Here is a 16,463-nt window from a genome sequence, read left to right as displayed (position 1 = left end):
TAATTAAATTTAATATAATCACTACTTATATTATGATTTTTTAAAATAAATACACTCATATAATATATTATTTACTTATTATATAATTATGTCTGATAAAATTTCTCCAGTTAGCATACAAATGTATCATCGGGTCCCCTCCCTCTATCATCGAGTTGGGTTTGCATGTAAGCCACGTGTCTTCTTGCTACATTTTTTAATTTTTTCTTAAAATTTTAAAATTTCTTAGGGAAAAGAAAAAAAATTGCAGAAGTCTCTTTCAATTCTAACCCACTAATCAATCATTAAGACCCAATTAACGAGATACGCTTACCCTTGCAAATCAATTCTAATAATAAAATCAGCCATGACTCTTCTTCTCTTGTTTTCCATTCCTCCAAAACCTCCATTTTTTATTTCTTATTAACTAATTAAATCAAATCAGTTTTATTAAATTTTAATGGCGATCGTAACTGGAGATCGATACCTGGAAAAGCTGGTGAAATTCGTAGAACAACAAGCGGGTCCGTTAATAGAAGGATCCATAGTCTTGAAACTCAATCCGGCGGGGCTTCACTACGTCCAATCGCGGCTCGAGGCGCTGCGTGAGCTTGAGCGGCTGCTAGCTGGCGCGCCTCTTGACTATCTTCGCGCCTACGTTTCGGACCTTGGTGACCACCGTGCATTGGAGCAATTGCGTCGGATTTTGAAGCTTCTTACGTCGTTGAAAGTCGTGTCTGCACTGCCTCCTCCCGCGCGTGACCCCACGCCCCTCTCCTTGCTGCCATTTTGTAGATTGAAGGTCTTGGAGCTCAGAGGATGTGACTTGTCAACTTCCGCTGCTAAAGGCTTGCTTGAATTAAGACATACTTTGGAGAAGATTATTTGTCACAATTCTACCGTCAGTTCACTTGCTCTCTTTTGAATTAATTCATGCTGATTTTCCGTAAATTTGACTTTTATGTTCTGTGTTTACTTTAGAACGCACTGCGGCATGTGTTTGCGAGCAGGATTGTTGAAATAAAGGACTCTCCACAGTGGAATCGGTTGTCGTTTGTATCTTGTTCGTGTAATCGGTTGGTTATAATGGACGAGTCTCTGCAACTTCTTCCTGCCGTTGAAACTCTTGATTTAAGTAGAAACAAGTTTGCTAAGGTTGATAATCTTCGTAAATGTGTCAACTTGAAGCACTTGGATCTTGGGTTTAATAACCTCAGATCCATTGCAGCTTTTAGTGAGGTATGAGTAAATTACTTTTAATAGTTATCTTTGTGTATGTTGAATGACTGCTTTGATGTTTGAGATGATGCATGGATTTGAAACCATATTTCATGCTTGTTGTCTTTAGAGCTGCTTTCTATTGTGGCATCTTTCTAATTATTTTCCCCTACATAGTAATTTTAAAAAAATGTAATTCTATGTTTACTATTGGGTAAATTTTGTTTGTAGCTTTCTGTCTTAATTTTTGCTTAAGAATTTACTAAATATTTGAAGATGATATTTGGGCACTCATAAACACATTGCCGTAGGTTTCAATAAGCACATGTGTTTCTGTATCTTCAGTGTTTAATCTAAGCCTTGCTTGATCATGCTCTGTCAAAATCATGGGCGCGTTGGTTTGATAACTTTTCAGCAGCCATATGAACCAATCTCTATGATGAATTTTAATATATTTGCTCAGAATGACTTTCAATTTGGGATAATTAGATCAAACATAATAAAGCAATGTTTTATGGCCTTAGATGTATTTACCCCAATATGAAAACAGCTTTCATTCAATAGAGAGAAGAAGTGTTGCTTCAACTGAGAAGAGAGCAATCATGACAAAGGTTTTGAAAGTGCTTGATTGTTTACACATTCCTAATTCATCTTAACGTATACTTTTTTGAAATAAATTTCTGTTTGCCCCGAAGGGGGCAGCCCAGTTGGTTGAGGGCTTGGGATATGGTGCTTGGCTGTATTGAGGTCTCAAGCTCGATCCTTCTGGTGAGATTAATAATTCCACCCTTTGTTGTCTTGTGGGTCATGAGACTGGGGTCCTCGACTGACCCCCCCAGTTTAGGGCCTGGCTGGTGCTGAGCCATGGTTGGAGTTGGTGCAGGAGTCTGGATTATCAAAATAATAATAATAATAAAAATAAAAAATTTTCTCCTTCTAGGATTTGGCTTATATGTTCTTGATTATCTTTTAAATCAGACTTGCATCTGAGTCTCATTAATTTGCATTGCTTACTGTTTCCTTCTTTTCTTAGGGCCTTGTTTATCCGTGAGAATTTAGTTTGAAGTCGAGATTGTGATAGGATTATGCTATTCAATGCCTATGGTTGTATCTGAAATTTGTTGTGCTATTTAATGCCAATGGTTATAGTCTGAAATTGGTGGTGGTTATAGTCCAAAATTTGTTAACTTTGCTTGGAATGTAGGGTGGTCACATTGTGATATCATTTGCTACCATGCTGGTCTGTTGCAGTTGTGTGAAATTTAAGTTCAACAAGCTGTGGGGTTACTAGGAGTGTAGATAGTTTTTCTATCATGCTCTGGTGGACTGCTAAAATCGTTTGACATATTTTGAACATTGTTGTACCTGGAACCTCGGAAAGATTGTTTGGTATGATCTGCATACGGTAGTGGCTCTTCTTCAGTTCGATTCACACATCTTAGATGTCTTAGAATACAGTAATTTAGTTGATATATATTTTCACATATGTGCATACACAAACACACATATGGAAAAGTCATAACAGAAAGGCTTAGCCATAGGAAAGAAAGCACTGGTTAGATTTCATCCTCGTTGCTTATTCCAATAAGTTGGAAGAGAGGAGATCCCACAACTCTTCCTAGGAGAAGTTAGCTTACTATTTCGATCTTGTACATGTCACCAAAACACCGAACCCTGTTTACCATTCACTGCCAACAATGGCAAGTGTTGAAAGCCACCACCACTAATCTTGCAAGGCACATGCGTAAGAAAGATTGATTAGCATTCTCTTGAATGCTGGTGGTGGCGGCCTTGACGTGAAGTTGAATAAGGTGCTGGCACTGATTTTTCTGGTGAATTAACAAGAAACTAAAGATTGAAGAAACCAGCAATCGTCTTTTTCTTCATTGTGATGTTGCCTCCTCTTTGTGGGCTCATTTATGTGTTGCAGCTAATTTTCTTTTGGCAGGTCCAGCCTCTTGTAAGGCTTTATTGATGGAGAATATTTGCTTTTAGAAAAGGAAGGAAAGCTAAAACATTATGGAAGTGTGTGTCCCAGCTCTCTTTTGGGTGATTTGGTAAGAAAGAAATAGCCGTATACTTGTAGGGGAAAATGAGGAAGATATTAATGGGTTATGGGACAGGATTCAATTCTTTTCTTCTAGTTGGATGTCAACTTCCAAGGATTTTCTACATTCCTCATTCTTTTTTATGCAGCTTGATTGGGTTGCAGTTTTGGGTTAATTTTGTTGGTTTGGATTCTTATTCACGTGTCTCAGATTTCAAGGGCTTCTTTTTTCAAATTATTGTAGAAACTTTGGTACTCTACACTGTAGGGAAGATTTTAGTTTGTGGACCTCCTGTTCACTCTTGTATTATTTATTCGTTTCTAATTTTCTATAAAAGTTTCTCTCTTTCCTAACCAAAAGGAAAACAAGAAACTCAAGAATGGGTCTCATAAATTTTCTCCTAAAATCATATGTTAATTGATTGCCTGACAACCTCATAACTTCTCCAATTCTTTATGAGAATAAGTGTTGAAGCCAACATTCTTTAGCATAAATGTCTGGATATGAATGATAATTCCATGTGAGCCAAAGAGAGAGAAATATGTGGGTGGAGATGAGTTTATGTGAGAAAGAAATAATTATATAAAAATAGAGCTTGTAGGTGAGCAATGATAGAAAAGGGTCCATGTGATTGAAAAAGCGTGGAAAAGATTATTGGTGTTAAAATAGCGAGATTATCGGTGTTATATTTACAAGTTTCAGCAACTATATTAGTGTTTTAGGTTAAATTAACGATGTGTGTTCTTGTTGTGGGTAGAAAAATTTTATTCACTGAGGACATTCTCAATTTAACAAAAAAGGAAAAAGAAAAAAAGCATGAAATCAATTCATTGGAGGCCATATATTTTTTTTCCCATGTGCTAGTGCACTGAAGTTCGTGGTTGTTTGTCTTTTAGTCACATTCTTTTTTAGTTAAAATGAGGATGCCTCATTAGAGAATAATTAATATATAAATACAGACACACACAAAAACACAATTTTTTTCCTTAATTTTTTGAATAGATATAATTTTCACATCCATTTGACATTATTATAATCAACTGTAGGGGTTTCCGATGAAGTTAATGCAATGATCTTCGTTTTTGCAAATTCATGTATAAATATATGTTAGATTTACTTATCATGACTATATGTGAAATGCTGTATTTCATAGTTTGATTACTAGATATTTCCCATTCTGTTGTTATTTTTTGCTCTATGAATCAGGTGTGGACCCATTCACCCATCTTGTGCCCATGTTGTGGGATTATGCAGGTCTCCTGCCATATTGTAAAACTTGTTTTAAGGAACAATGCACTGACTACATTGCGTGGGATTGAGAATTTGAAGTCTCTTGAAGGCCTTGACATTTCCTACAATATTATTTCCACTTTTTCTGAGCTTGAATTCCTTGCTAGCCTTCCTTATTTGCTGAACTTGTGGTTGGAAGGGAATCCATTATGTTGTTCCCGATGGTATCGAGCACAAGTATTCAGCTATTTTGCTCATCCAGCTAAAGTAAGGCATGATTTACATTCTTCTTGCTTTTTAACATTATAGTTTCTTGGGGATCATTAAGCAATTTTTTCTGTTTTGGTTTGTTTGAAATTTTGTCACCAAAATCAAATCTGAATTGCATAATGACTCTCCCTATGTAACTGTAATGCTAAACTTATTTATTTCTTGTTTTTTGTCCTAACTAGTTGAAGGTAGATGGCAAGGAAATCAGCACGAGAGAGCTCTGGGAGAGGCAACTTATAATTGCTAGGAGACAGAAGCGACCCGCAGGCTTTGGATTCTATTCTCCAGCAAAAGGTAATGCTGATGGAGATGGAAATGCTAACAGGAAAAGGGTAAGTGATTTTAATAGGAAGTTCTAAATATTAGTTTAAAGTTGGTATGCCTTTAGGTTTGAATATATATACATATGTATATATAGTAAAACCTCTCTGTAGTGGTATTCTATAAAGGAATAACCTCTGCAATCATAATAAATTGTGGTCTCAATTTGGGGCAATTATGACTAAGAATAAATTCCACATTGTAATAAGTTATAATTTTTTAGGTCCCATCTTAACAAAATCGTCTCCATATAATAATAATTATCTGTATATAGCAAAAAAATATGTGCCATGTTATATTAAAGATTTAATATGAAATGAAATATTTTTTAAAGTTGTTTGGGACAATGATTTGTTCTTTAGAGTTTGTTATCAAATCATTTATAATATTTACATAATTTACATTTAGAGAAAAACGTTAAAGGGAATGCAAATGTTTAGACTTGCACTTTGTATATTCTCAACGCTGCATAAGGATATGTACTTTTTTCTTTTGGTTAAACTGTCTTATATCTTTTATCAATTGAATTTGACATGCTCCATTAATTAATTATTAATGTAATGCATATTTTACCTTAGTGCATTGAATATTCCCAACACTACATAAATACATGTACTTTGTGTTTATGTTTTTCTCTTATATTAATTGGATTTAACATGCAACATTTATTAATTTTTAATTGTAATGCGTATTTTACCTTAGTGCATTGAATATTCCCAACACTTTGTGTTTAAACTATGTTTATCTCTTTTATCAATTGGATTTGACATGCAACATTAGTTAATTATTCATTGTAATGCATATTTTACCTTATATATCGCTTGCGCTAAGGATAGATAAGTCAAAACAATAATATTTGTAACTACACCTCTATTAAGTTATAACCTCCTCATAGTAGTGAAATTAGTTTGGTCCCAACATTATGCCTATAGAGAGGCTTTACTGTACTTGATCACTCCTGACCCAGTGGCCGGTTGGTAGGTCTGATGGTACAGGTTAGTTGCCTTTGGGAGTTTGTGGAATAAAGTAAATTGCTTGCCCCTGATCTTTAAACATTTGATGGGTACTAAGCCTTAGTGATCTGTTCATATATATACTCTCATTGAGCTCATTAAAGTCACAATATTTCATGATTTACATTTTGCAGAAAAAGGCTTGCCGCCTTGCTTCTATTGAGAGTGAAGAAGAAAGTACATGTGTTGGTTCTGACCGTGAGTCTGTGTCATGTGATAATGAGATTGAAAGCAAAGAGGAGAATGTAGCATCTGATGATGATGCTGAAATTATTGATTTGATGAGTAGGGTTGAGCATATGAAGAGAGAGCGTTCAATTCTTTGGTTGCGGGAATTTAAAGAGTGGATGGATCACACTTCAGAGAATTTTGTGGATGGCAGTATCTGTAGTGGAGCTACGTTGATGAATTGTGAGGAAGATAATTATATAAAGAACAAGAGGAGCCAGCCACATCTAGCTGAAAGCTCAAAATATGTCTCAGGCTCTGTTCAAGCTTCAGGTGATGAGAGTAGTACAAACATTTTAGAATCTGAAAATTCCTATGCGGATATGCCTACTGGTTTGCACGCCTATCAATCCTTTGATCATATTGGTTCTCTCGGTATTACTGGCGGGTTCTCTTTACCGGGGATTGGGAGAATGGAATTAAGACAGGAGAATGAAAAACCTTATTTACATGATGGAGCTGGTGCTGCCACTGTGCAATCTAAAAGCTTCCATCAAGATACCTTTACTATTCAAGATCGTAGGATGGTTGAGAACATCCATGAGTCACCATTGACTCCTATAGATGATATCACAGATGCTTTTTCATCCTCCGCCCGTCCTGGTTCTCCACCTCATTATCGAGAGGACATTCTTCATCGTCGCCACAATTTAGTGGCCGAAATTTTACAGCTCTCTGCAGAGTCCTATTCTGTGGTATCATCTGATAGTAAAACCAGCTGTAGTGATGATGATTTCCGCGAATATGGGCCATCAATGCTTGAAGTTGATCAGTCAATCAACCCTGAACATGAGTATAGTAGTGCTGAAGTGCATTCATTGTTAAACCTCTTTGAAGAAGATCATAATGACCAACCACATGAGATTGACTGTCAAAGAGAAAATTGCAAAAACAATGGTTTCTCTGCTGGGGGCAATGATGGTGAAGTTGATAGTTCTGTTAATCAAGAGGCTCATTTGTTGGAAAAGAATAAAAGGAAACATACAAGAAGAGTTATTTCATTATTAAAGGAGCAGAACACAGTTGCCAAGACAGAAGCTTTGCAAAATTTAAATGGCAACTTGAATATTAGTGAAGCTGATAATGTAGGTGAGCAAGGAAAGCATATATTTGGTTTGAATTATCTTCTTAGAACTTCTGACAAGAAACAGACGCGGGAGAATGCAGTCATGACCCCTTATATTAGTGGAATTGGATCTGTGGCTAAATTCTTGTCTTCGGTCAAAGAGGATTTTGTTGAAGATTACTTCAACAAAAATGTTGCTGATTCCAAAAGTCATGAAACTTGTATGCAGTATACTGTTTGCTGGATACTTGAGCAAGACTTCATGCACAGAGGAAGGTAACTTCTGTTGAAAAGTCAGTTAGGCAGGGTTTTTTTAGCAGCTATGAGTAACTTCGGGAAAAATGAAAAATGGCTTGCTGCGTTTTTCCCGAGTGTATTACACTTTTTGATTAGCATGCTTATTTATACAAATAATTTGTTTGGTGTTTTGCATGTGAAGTGATACAGGTCATTATTTATTGTTGATATTTTACTTAATATCCGAAAACCTTGATGTGTTGGTCTTATTTGCCTTTCCAAATGTCTTGTTTTATATATACCGTCTTCTGAAAAATGTTTATGGTGTTGTCTAGTTTCTGTGATTCTAGTGTATCTAGTTATTTTAGGCAAAGAGCTGTACAGTTGGAAATGTGCTTTTTAATTCATGGTTATAATGAGATTTTGAGTTATACATTTTGGTAGTGTTGGTGGGAATTTCAATCTTATTGAGTTAGACTTCCTTTTGCCTGAACTTGCCAAGTGGGAGGTCTGTGGGTGCCTACACTTTGTATATTGACTGACATGGTTTCTGAGTCTCTATGGGTGCCTACACTTATACTTCCATGTTATAAGTGATATGATTATATTTTTAAAATGTTTCATATATGTAGAAGAATATCTCATGTTAATTATCTCATGTTAATTCTTTGTATGGATTGGCTTGGCTTGGCTTTGGAGTCTTTATGGGATGATGTGAGATGCCTGCCATAGTTTCCACCCCATCGTACAGATTCCCAGTTCTAACATTCTATGAGATTGAGTATTTATAATTTATTCTTGCAGATTTTAATTTTTGATTGAACCTATTTTCCTTTTGTATTTGATCATTGTATTTCACTACCTATGTGTGTGCGCGTGTGTACTATTGAAGATTTTCTTACCTTATACTGATTATATCCGATGGTTGCGGAGGCTAAGTATTTGAACAATTATACACGTTTAATGATTAATATTAGTAAGTTGCATGTACTTTTTCTCTGTAATCTCTTTCTTTCTTATGTTCTCTTTTGCAATCGTATTACCTTTTTCTTTTTGACCTTTTCCCTCTTTTTAGAGAAGTGGCTGTACTACGTAGCAGCGAGAACAAGTTTTATGTGCTGCTCTTTGGTGTCACAGTTGATGGAACAGGTGGTTATGAAGTTATTTCTTAAGGCATATTTTTATTCGGTTTTGCTCTTGTGCTGATAAATCAGATTTTACTTCTTACAGAAAATGAACCACATTTTACTTGTGCTGGTTGTGGAACTTCATGGTGAAACTAACATCTATGGTGGTCTGCAGGATCTATCTTAAATTTGCTTGGTTGCCACAAGATTGAAGATATTAGAGAGGTTTTGATTGGTCTAGGACTCCAGGTTTTGAGGTTAGTGATGTCTGTTACTTTCAGCCATTGAAGTTATGTGTCACCTCTCTGAAACTGTTTCATTTCCTGTGATGAGGTTAGGGTATCGACTGAGATGGGTGCAACATACCTCTTAATGACAAGGAGCATTGAGAAATCAAGGCAACTATTTTGTACATTGCAAATTTTTTATTTGGTTTCAGCAAATGATAAATGTTCCTTGAGAAGGTGATCTATCTATGTCATAGCACATATAAGCTTTTAAACTCAATGCTGGCTTCTTTATTATTTATTTATTTACTTTTTGGTAGATATGTATGTCGGTGTTTGGTACTTGTTTTGTTTAATAACTGCCCAATTGGTTGTACATGGTTTATTTTCTTATTTATGATAGACTGGGGTTTTGGAAATTTAAATGGCAGTTTGGAGCAGGTTCAGGTTGAGTTGTTTGAGAAACAAATCTGTGGAGGCTTAAAAGTAGGCATATTCCAATATTCAATGGTACTCTTTTGGTGCAGTGAGGACAAAGGTATGTCTCACAACCTCACTTTGGTTATGATTTCGTATGTCTAAATGGTTTACAATCTTGCGGATGTTGTGATATGGTCTTCTGTCTAAAGGAACAAATTTCTTTTGTTTTTAGATTTCAGCTTTATGTCAAGTGTTAAGGGAGTGGGGTGTTGGTAGGTAGGTTTTGTATTTTTTATTTTTATTTTTTGCTTTTAGACTTCAGTTTAGGTTAAGTGTTGAAGGAGTGGGGTGTTGGTAGGTAGATCTCGGTAGAATACTCCTGGGCATGCAAAGCAAAATAGTATAAATTGCACTCGATTTAGAAGTTACTCTTATGACGTGATAATTTTTGTGGATTGCATTTTTCGTTGTAAACAAGTGTGTATTGATGCTATTTCCTCGCCTAAATATTGTGTTTCAGATTGGCTAACCGCCCAATCCATTTATATTATAATCTTTCTGTTTTAAAGAAAAAGGCTTGGAGCTCAAACTGGTACATAATATGGAAGAGACTGATCAACTTGATATTTAGCATCACTGGTGATTTAATTTTTACGGTTGGTTTGTTGCAATCTATTTCTGTCTCTGCTACAATTTGTCTTGACCATGAAATTACTGGTATGCATAAATTTCAATTTAAAGATGAGTTCTAATTCTGAAATGCTGGTTCATGTGGTTTATCAGTGATTCATTTGTCGCCGTATATCTCAAACTAAAGAAATATCAAAACTTGCTGGATGGATTAGATTTTGCTGTCATCCATAGGACTGATTTAAATCCCTGCATAACTGTAAACATTCTGCCGTATATTTTATATAACTTATTTTGTTTTATCTGTGACTTATGCATTTTTCTTACTGCAAAGTGCAAATGCCTTAGTCTGCATGAGTTTAAATTTAGCAGTTCTCTCTGATCCAGTTTCAAGAGAGTAGTGTTTGGGACGCCAAACATTGAATGCATTTTTCTTTACTGCAAAGTGCAAATGCCTTAGTCTGCATGAGTTTAAATTTAGCAATTCAATTTCTTAAAATAGGATTTCAATACATCTTAGATACTTCAACGTTTTTCTACTTTTTCAACTATGGTTTATTTGTATTGGTCTAATATTAAATTCTCATACATCTAAATTGAACAGAGTCATGGCTCTCAAGATCACTGTTTCTGATTGAAGGACATGTGCTTGTATGCATTGAGGACCTTATGCAGTTCAGCTCTCTTTCAGTGGATGTATTTTCCCCTCCATATTATTTGGTTGATCTGTGCTGCTCCATCGATAATGTTTCTGAAATTGTAAGTTATTCTGTATCTATGCTTATAAGCATTTATCTGTACTGTACACCATATTCACTGATCAAATAGCAGAGATTATCTTTGTTCCGTTTTTGGACTGTCTGTCTAATTATGTGTCCGTTTTGTATAGGAAAGAGTTTTAAGATAATGCTTTCTGTCAACTATTTTTAAAGTGGGGTTATCTTCATTTTTGGTTTGACATCTTACTTCTTAAGTGGAATATCTTTATTAAAAGGTTCAAAATAGATTTTTAATCATGCTAGTATGCCAAGGAGAAAGAGATCATATAATTCTTTGCACTGTGAGAGTGGTCACCATTAGTGTACTGTGTGAATACACAGGAGGCCGTTGTGTGAAAGGTGACAAGCTTGTGAGTATGAATTTTTGAGGAAAACTGTAAGATGGAATAATGTAAACAGTTCGAAGTAAATTTGTTTGTTGGCTGTACCTTTGAACATATACTGTGGCTGTAGAATCTATACCTTACAGCAAAGACATTTTAATAGATGATGGTAAAGACTTTTAATGGAAGGACTAGATAACTCATTGCAAATCTGAAGTTTTACTAGCTTCCCCTGGCTTGAGGAGTGATTAAATGGTTGAGTTGGATTTGGCTATTTGGCTTCGACGAAGCTATGAATGCCTGATGTTTTCTAGATCTATCCCTTGACAACATTTTATCACTTTGGTTTCTTTTCATTTATGAAATCAATTCAACTTGTGAAAGGTATGTCCTTTTTTTCGTCCCCCCACGTGGAAAGGGTCAAAGGTACGTCTATTCACATATTAATTTCATTTCAGGTCATTGATGCCAGGGAGACTTGTTGTGTGAGCTTAGCTGTTCAACATTCTACCTCCGAGTTCTGCCCCCTGGTCACTGCTGCAAGTGGGGTCACTGCTTGCAAGAAGGTTGCAGCAATTCGTACTAAAAGAACATATATTGGTTCTCTTAAGTGGAAGTTCAAGTGGTTCTCTGAAGAGGATCTATTCAACTTTGTGGCATTGGTGAAGGCGATGCATGCAGAGACAACGGCATCTCCTTTGCAGATAAGATGTGTATCATGAGGCCTTTTTGTTTTCTCCTTTTCCGCGCGTGTATTCATATTCATTCATTCTTTTTTCCTGCTCTAATTAGTTTCTGATTCGTTTGTTTGCCTGCTCTAGCGTGGTGACTTAGTGGCTTGCTTTCTAGCTATTCTTTTATTTGTACTTTTTTTACGTTTTGTTGATATTTTTCAGTTCAGTTATGTAAATTGGTCCGCCTAGTCGCATACGGCGGCTCTTTATTATTTTTTAATTGCGTTTTTATTACCGGCCAACAGATCATCAGTTAACTGGCAAATATCGAAAGGTCATTAACATACATGATCCCCCTACCCACAATTTAAGAAAATAACAAACTAATAAATTCGAATTGTAAAACTACCTGACCTCAACTTTACATGCCAGAATGCTTGAAGTTATGTTTTTTTCTCAAAATATGAGTGTTATTTTTAATTATATTTTTTATGTTATATTATAAATTTAATTATGTTTTGGATTTAAAACTATCATATTGTTTTATCAATTTATTGTAATGCAGTTTGAATATTTAGATTTATAATTAAAGTAGATTTATTTTCAAATATTTGGATGTAATCAATTTATCTATTGGATAATTAGTTGAATATTAATTGTAATGCAGTTTGGATATGTAGATTCATGATTAATTAAATTTTATTTCCAAATAATTGGACAAGATCAATTTAACTATTGGATAATTAGTCAAACTCTACGGGGCTTTTTATATCAGACTTATATACGAATATAAGGTATCTAATGTTTGATATTTTAAATAATATTCACAAATAATCTCGTCTAAATTATTTCATGTGAATTTATGTGAATTTTTATATATATCGTATTGTCTTTATGGTCATATTTATTCAGTATTTCAGGTTACTATAATGTCTATAAATACTTACAATGGACACTGATATATGTTAGATATAGTGCTAATTTTTTATCTTTAACGTTTTAGTAGTATAATGATTGATGATTTCATATTAGTGTAACTAGTTATGGATGCCAAAAATTTTGTATGGGTATGAGAGCTTCAGGGTCTCTTATGTTAGGGTTAAGTAATTGATTTCATTTTACTTCCATTTTATAAAAAAGATCGAGTATAACTTTTTCTACCCATTGATTGGACGATTAGATATGGGTATAAAACATTATAAACTGTTTGACTATTAACTATTTATTTATTTTTTAATTTTTTAAGAAATTAAATTAATAGCTAAGTCAAATAAATAATGTTTTAGGTTGATAAAAAATGGTTGTTAGGAGCATTTTGTTGGCAAGAATTTTGAAGAAATGTATTTAGCATTTGCAAGTCGAGGTAGCATTTATTATGCATCTGAGTTGGAAGTGAAACCTACAACTATTTATTTATTTATTTACTTAGAAAATATTTTATTTACAATTTAAAAGAATTTTGTTTTCCCAACTATTTAGTGTCTGTTTGGTATGACTTATTTAACAGCCATAAATACTTATTTAGCCATCTCATCACATTATTATTCCAAATATTTGGGTTTTTTTTTTCTCTTATTCAAATAGATTTAGTATCTCTATTTAGTAATACATTGATTAAAATTAAACTTAACAATCATCAAATTATAATTAGTATTTACTTAAAATTGAAAATAGTTTTTTTTTAAAAAAATTAGAATATTCTGCTATATGTTTATCTAAAGATAAATAGTTAAGGTATTTAAAAAAAAAATGTGAGGATGTTTTAAAGTAAAAAGGGATAGGGGAAGTGGATGGGTATCTATATTTTCTAATAAGGAATTTTTTACCTGTACTCGTTCAAGCCCATAATGGGTAGGGGTTGACAACATTACTGTCCTCTACCAAACAGACACAAATACTTATATTAGCATATCTCTATCCAATATCAAAACTGTTGATATCCTTATAATTAGATTATTAAATTATTCAAAAATTATCGTGCTACAAAAATGCTACAAATGTTTTTAACTTGATCAATTTTACACCCATTATTTACAATGTGTATCAACCTTCAACAAAGAGATAATGTTGTCTTTACAAAATAACCACCATTATAATTTATGTTCATTTTTGTTTCATCATTTTGTAAAGGTGATTATATCATTTGAGTGGATGGTTAATACAAATTGCATACATTTGGTGTGAAATCAAATAAATTTAAACTTTTGTAATATTTTTTATAATGAGGTAAATTTTGAGTGGATAGCTAATAATTTCTCATCTTATGTTGTTTTATTTTCAATAATGTAACTAATAGTATTATTTCAAATGCAGGGAATGTGAGAGCCCACTTTTCACATGATTTAACTCATGATATATATATATACACAAACACACACATACTTTTTGGACAATTATGCTCATTGGCTATAGTGACCCAAATTTACAATGTAACTGCCAATGTAACATGTATAATTACCTTTTTTCCTTTTTTTTTTCTTCGCTCATATTTAGTTTAGTATGGTGGCAACTCAATTCCCTTCTCACCTATGTGAACGAGGTCTGAAGCCTCAATTAGATGACATCCGCAAGGATAATTACTATTTGAATATAATGAATAAATAATAATGTTGTATTTTATTATATTTACGGTTATATAATGTGAGCATTGGAAGCGAACATACTACTGTGTATCGTGATCTAGCCTTGGAAAATTTCATTCATGCTTCTTAAGTTTTATAACTTTTCATAAAATAATAGAATCTTTATTTTTTTCAAGTATGTCCCAATTCAAACTTTTTTCTTTTTTCCAATTAGAGTGAGAGAGTTATTTTATAAAATGATTCAATTATATATTTAGGGAATAAATTGAAATATTAGTAGCTAAAATCCTAGTACTACTTTAACTTATTTTTTTAAAAAAATTATGGTTCGGTCTAATTGAAGAAAAAAAAAGTATGTTAATATATTATAATATTGTCACTAGGAGTAATTCTATAATAAGGGAATCTCTTACTTTAACTAAAACAATAATGCTAGAAATTCCAACATTTGAGTCCTACTTGAGTCCCAATACTGTAAGTTACTCATCTATTAAATGATAAATGTAAAATTACTTATTACTCTATCCTACCATCTAATTCATGAATACCACATTAGTAAAGATTCAAATATTGGGATCACTAGCATTACTTGATGATATAATAACAATTAACAATATTTTCATAATTTTATATTTTAGTTCCTTCATAATCATACTTGATCTTTCTCTTTTTATTAAATCAAATTATTTAAATATATCACATTCTCTAGTTGTAAAAAAAATCATAAATAACTTTTTTCATGTACAATTTTCATAATTTTTATTGTAAGCTTATTTGCTATATTTATCTTATTTGTAATAAAAAGTCCCATGTCCACATTCTCAAGTGTCACTGCAATATAGTAATTAATAGAATACAAATTGCAAAAAAATAAGTATAATGATATGCAATTAATTTTATTAATATAAGTAGATTAAAATGAAATGAATAATTTTTCATTTAGGCGAGCAAAACTGCCGCCTAAATGAAATATTTAACAGATTGTGGAATATGATAAATCATATATATATATATATATATATATATATATATATATGGATGTCTGTCAACTATATTAATGCATGTAATTCTAGACTTCTTATCTTTCTATAAGTGACCTTTAACCTTCTTATAACTCCCATTATATCTAGGGTTAGGCAAACCCAATATAACCTAATAGATGCAATTCAATCCAACCCAACTTAATCTAATCTTAATGGATTGAGTGAATTATTATGGGTAATAGGGTCAATTTTTTTAAACCTAATTAATATTTGGGTTGAGTTGGTTGGGTTAATTATAATGAAGTCATTTAACCCAACCAAACTCAGTCCAAGTGAATAATAATAATGATGATATCTTAATTCTCAACTGTAAAATCCTAAAACCTAAATGGCTAACCTAATTTTTAATTCTTTTTATTTTTTTTGATAGAAGAGACGATTTCATTTCTCGTATCTACTGTCTAGGCTCTAACTCCAAAACTAAAATCACTCTCTTATATAAGTAAATTTATTATTTTATCAGTTTGATTTTGAAAGTAAGTTGCTTTCAATTTCTCTTTATTTTTTGGTAAGTACTTAACAGGACATAATTATATATCACTTTCATTTTGTTACTGGACATGATGCTGAATTTGTAATAAGAAAAAAAGATGCGAGAAGCCGGGAATAAAGTCTGAAAGCTCATTGTTGAAATTTTCTTAATTTTAAGATAGTTGGTTTTTAAGTTTTCTTTATCGAATAGTTGGTTTTTAAGTTTTCTTTATCGAATATAAGGCATAAAATGGAATTTCATGTTATATTTGATTTTAATAAGTTTCATTTCAAGTTTCGTATCTTTCTCTTTATTTAATTTTTAATCTTGATTTGACCTTCAATCTGATCAATCCAAACCAACCCAACCCTTAAATTAAAGTTGTCACAAGCACATGAGATGAGGCATATTCTGATCCTATTCAAGTTCCCATTGGACTTGACACGAGCTCGTGTAAAGAAATCCAAAAAAGCGCTTAATGGACTGATTCAAGCAACCTAGGCTCAATCAAATTTAGGGCGACCTATTGAAGGAATTGCACACGATATTCAGGCCACTAAATGCATGATCAAGCTT

At 33.1% G+C, this 16,463-nt stretch overlaps 1 protein-coding gene across 6 annotated transcripts; it reads left to right on the top strand.

The window, feature by feature from the left end:
• Positions 1-266: 266 nt before the first annotated feature.
• LOC18054973 lies at positions 267-12,065 on the top strand. 6 transcript variants are annotated; one of them, XM_024192328.1, is made up of 11 exons: positions 267-880; positions 961-1,218; positions 4,500-4,742; positions 4,928-5,077; positions 6,214-7,649; positions 8,686-8,759; positions 8,913-8,994; positions 9,076-9,201; positions 9,396-9,502; positions 9,954-10,040; positions 10,619-10,707. In XM_024192328.1, the coding sequence occupies exons 1-10, from the start codon at positions 440-442 to the stop codon at positions 10,013-10,015; spliced, it is 2,979 nt and encodes a 992-aa protein (XP_024048096.1). In that variant the 5' UTR covers positions 267-439; the 3' UTR covers positions 10,016-10,040; positions 10,619-10,707. The 6 variants fall into 6 exon arrangements, with proteins under 6 accessions (XP_024048096.1, XP_024048097.1, XP_024048099.1 ...); XM_024192329.1 differs by having other exon boundaries at positions 9,954-10,023; positions 10,619-10,678; XM_006451518.2 differs by lacking the exon at positions 9,954-10,040 and adding an exon at positions 11,575-12,065 and having other exon boundaries at positions 270-880; positions 10,619-10,773.
• The last annotated feature ends 4,398 nt before the right edge of the window (positions 12,066-16,463 follow it).

Source organism: Citrus clementina, unplaced genomic scaffold (genome assembly GCF_000493195.1).
Source record: "Citrus clementina cultivar Clemenules unplaced genomic scaffold, Citrus_clementina_v1.0 scaffold_1, whole genome shotgun sequence".
Lineage (NCBI taxonomy): Eukaryota > Viridiplantae > Streptophyta > Magnoliopsida > Sapindales > Rutaceae > Citrus > Citrus x clementina.
The sequence above is the reverse complement of the archived record's forward strand: the minus strand, read 5'-3'. Positions and strand labels throughout refer to the sequence as shown.

Excerpts from the sequence above, each read along its gene's own strand:
- LOC18054973 (XM_006451518.2), top strand. The coding sequence starts at position 440 with ATGGCGATCGTAACTGGAGATCGATACCTGGAAAAGCTGGTGAAATTC. Across the intron at positions 1,219-4,499 it reads CCATTGCAGCTTTTAGTGAG|GTCTCCTGCCATATTGTAAA; the intron begins GTATGAGTAAAT and ends GGGATTATGCAG. Across the intron at positions 9,202-9,395 it reads GATAAATGTTCCTTGAGAAG|TTTGGAGCAGGTTCAGGTTG; the intron begins GTGATCTATCTA and ends TTTAAATGGCAG.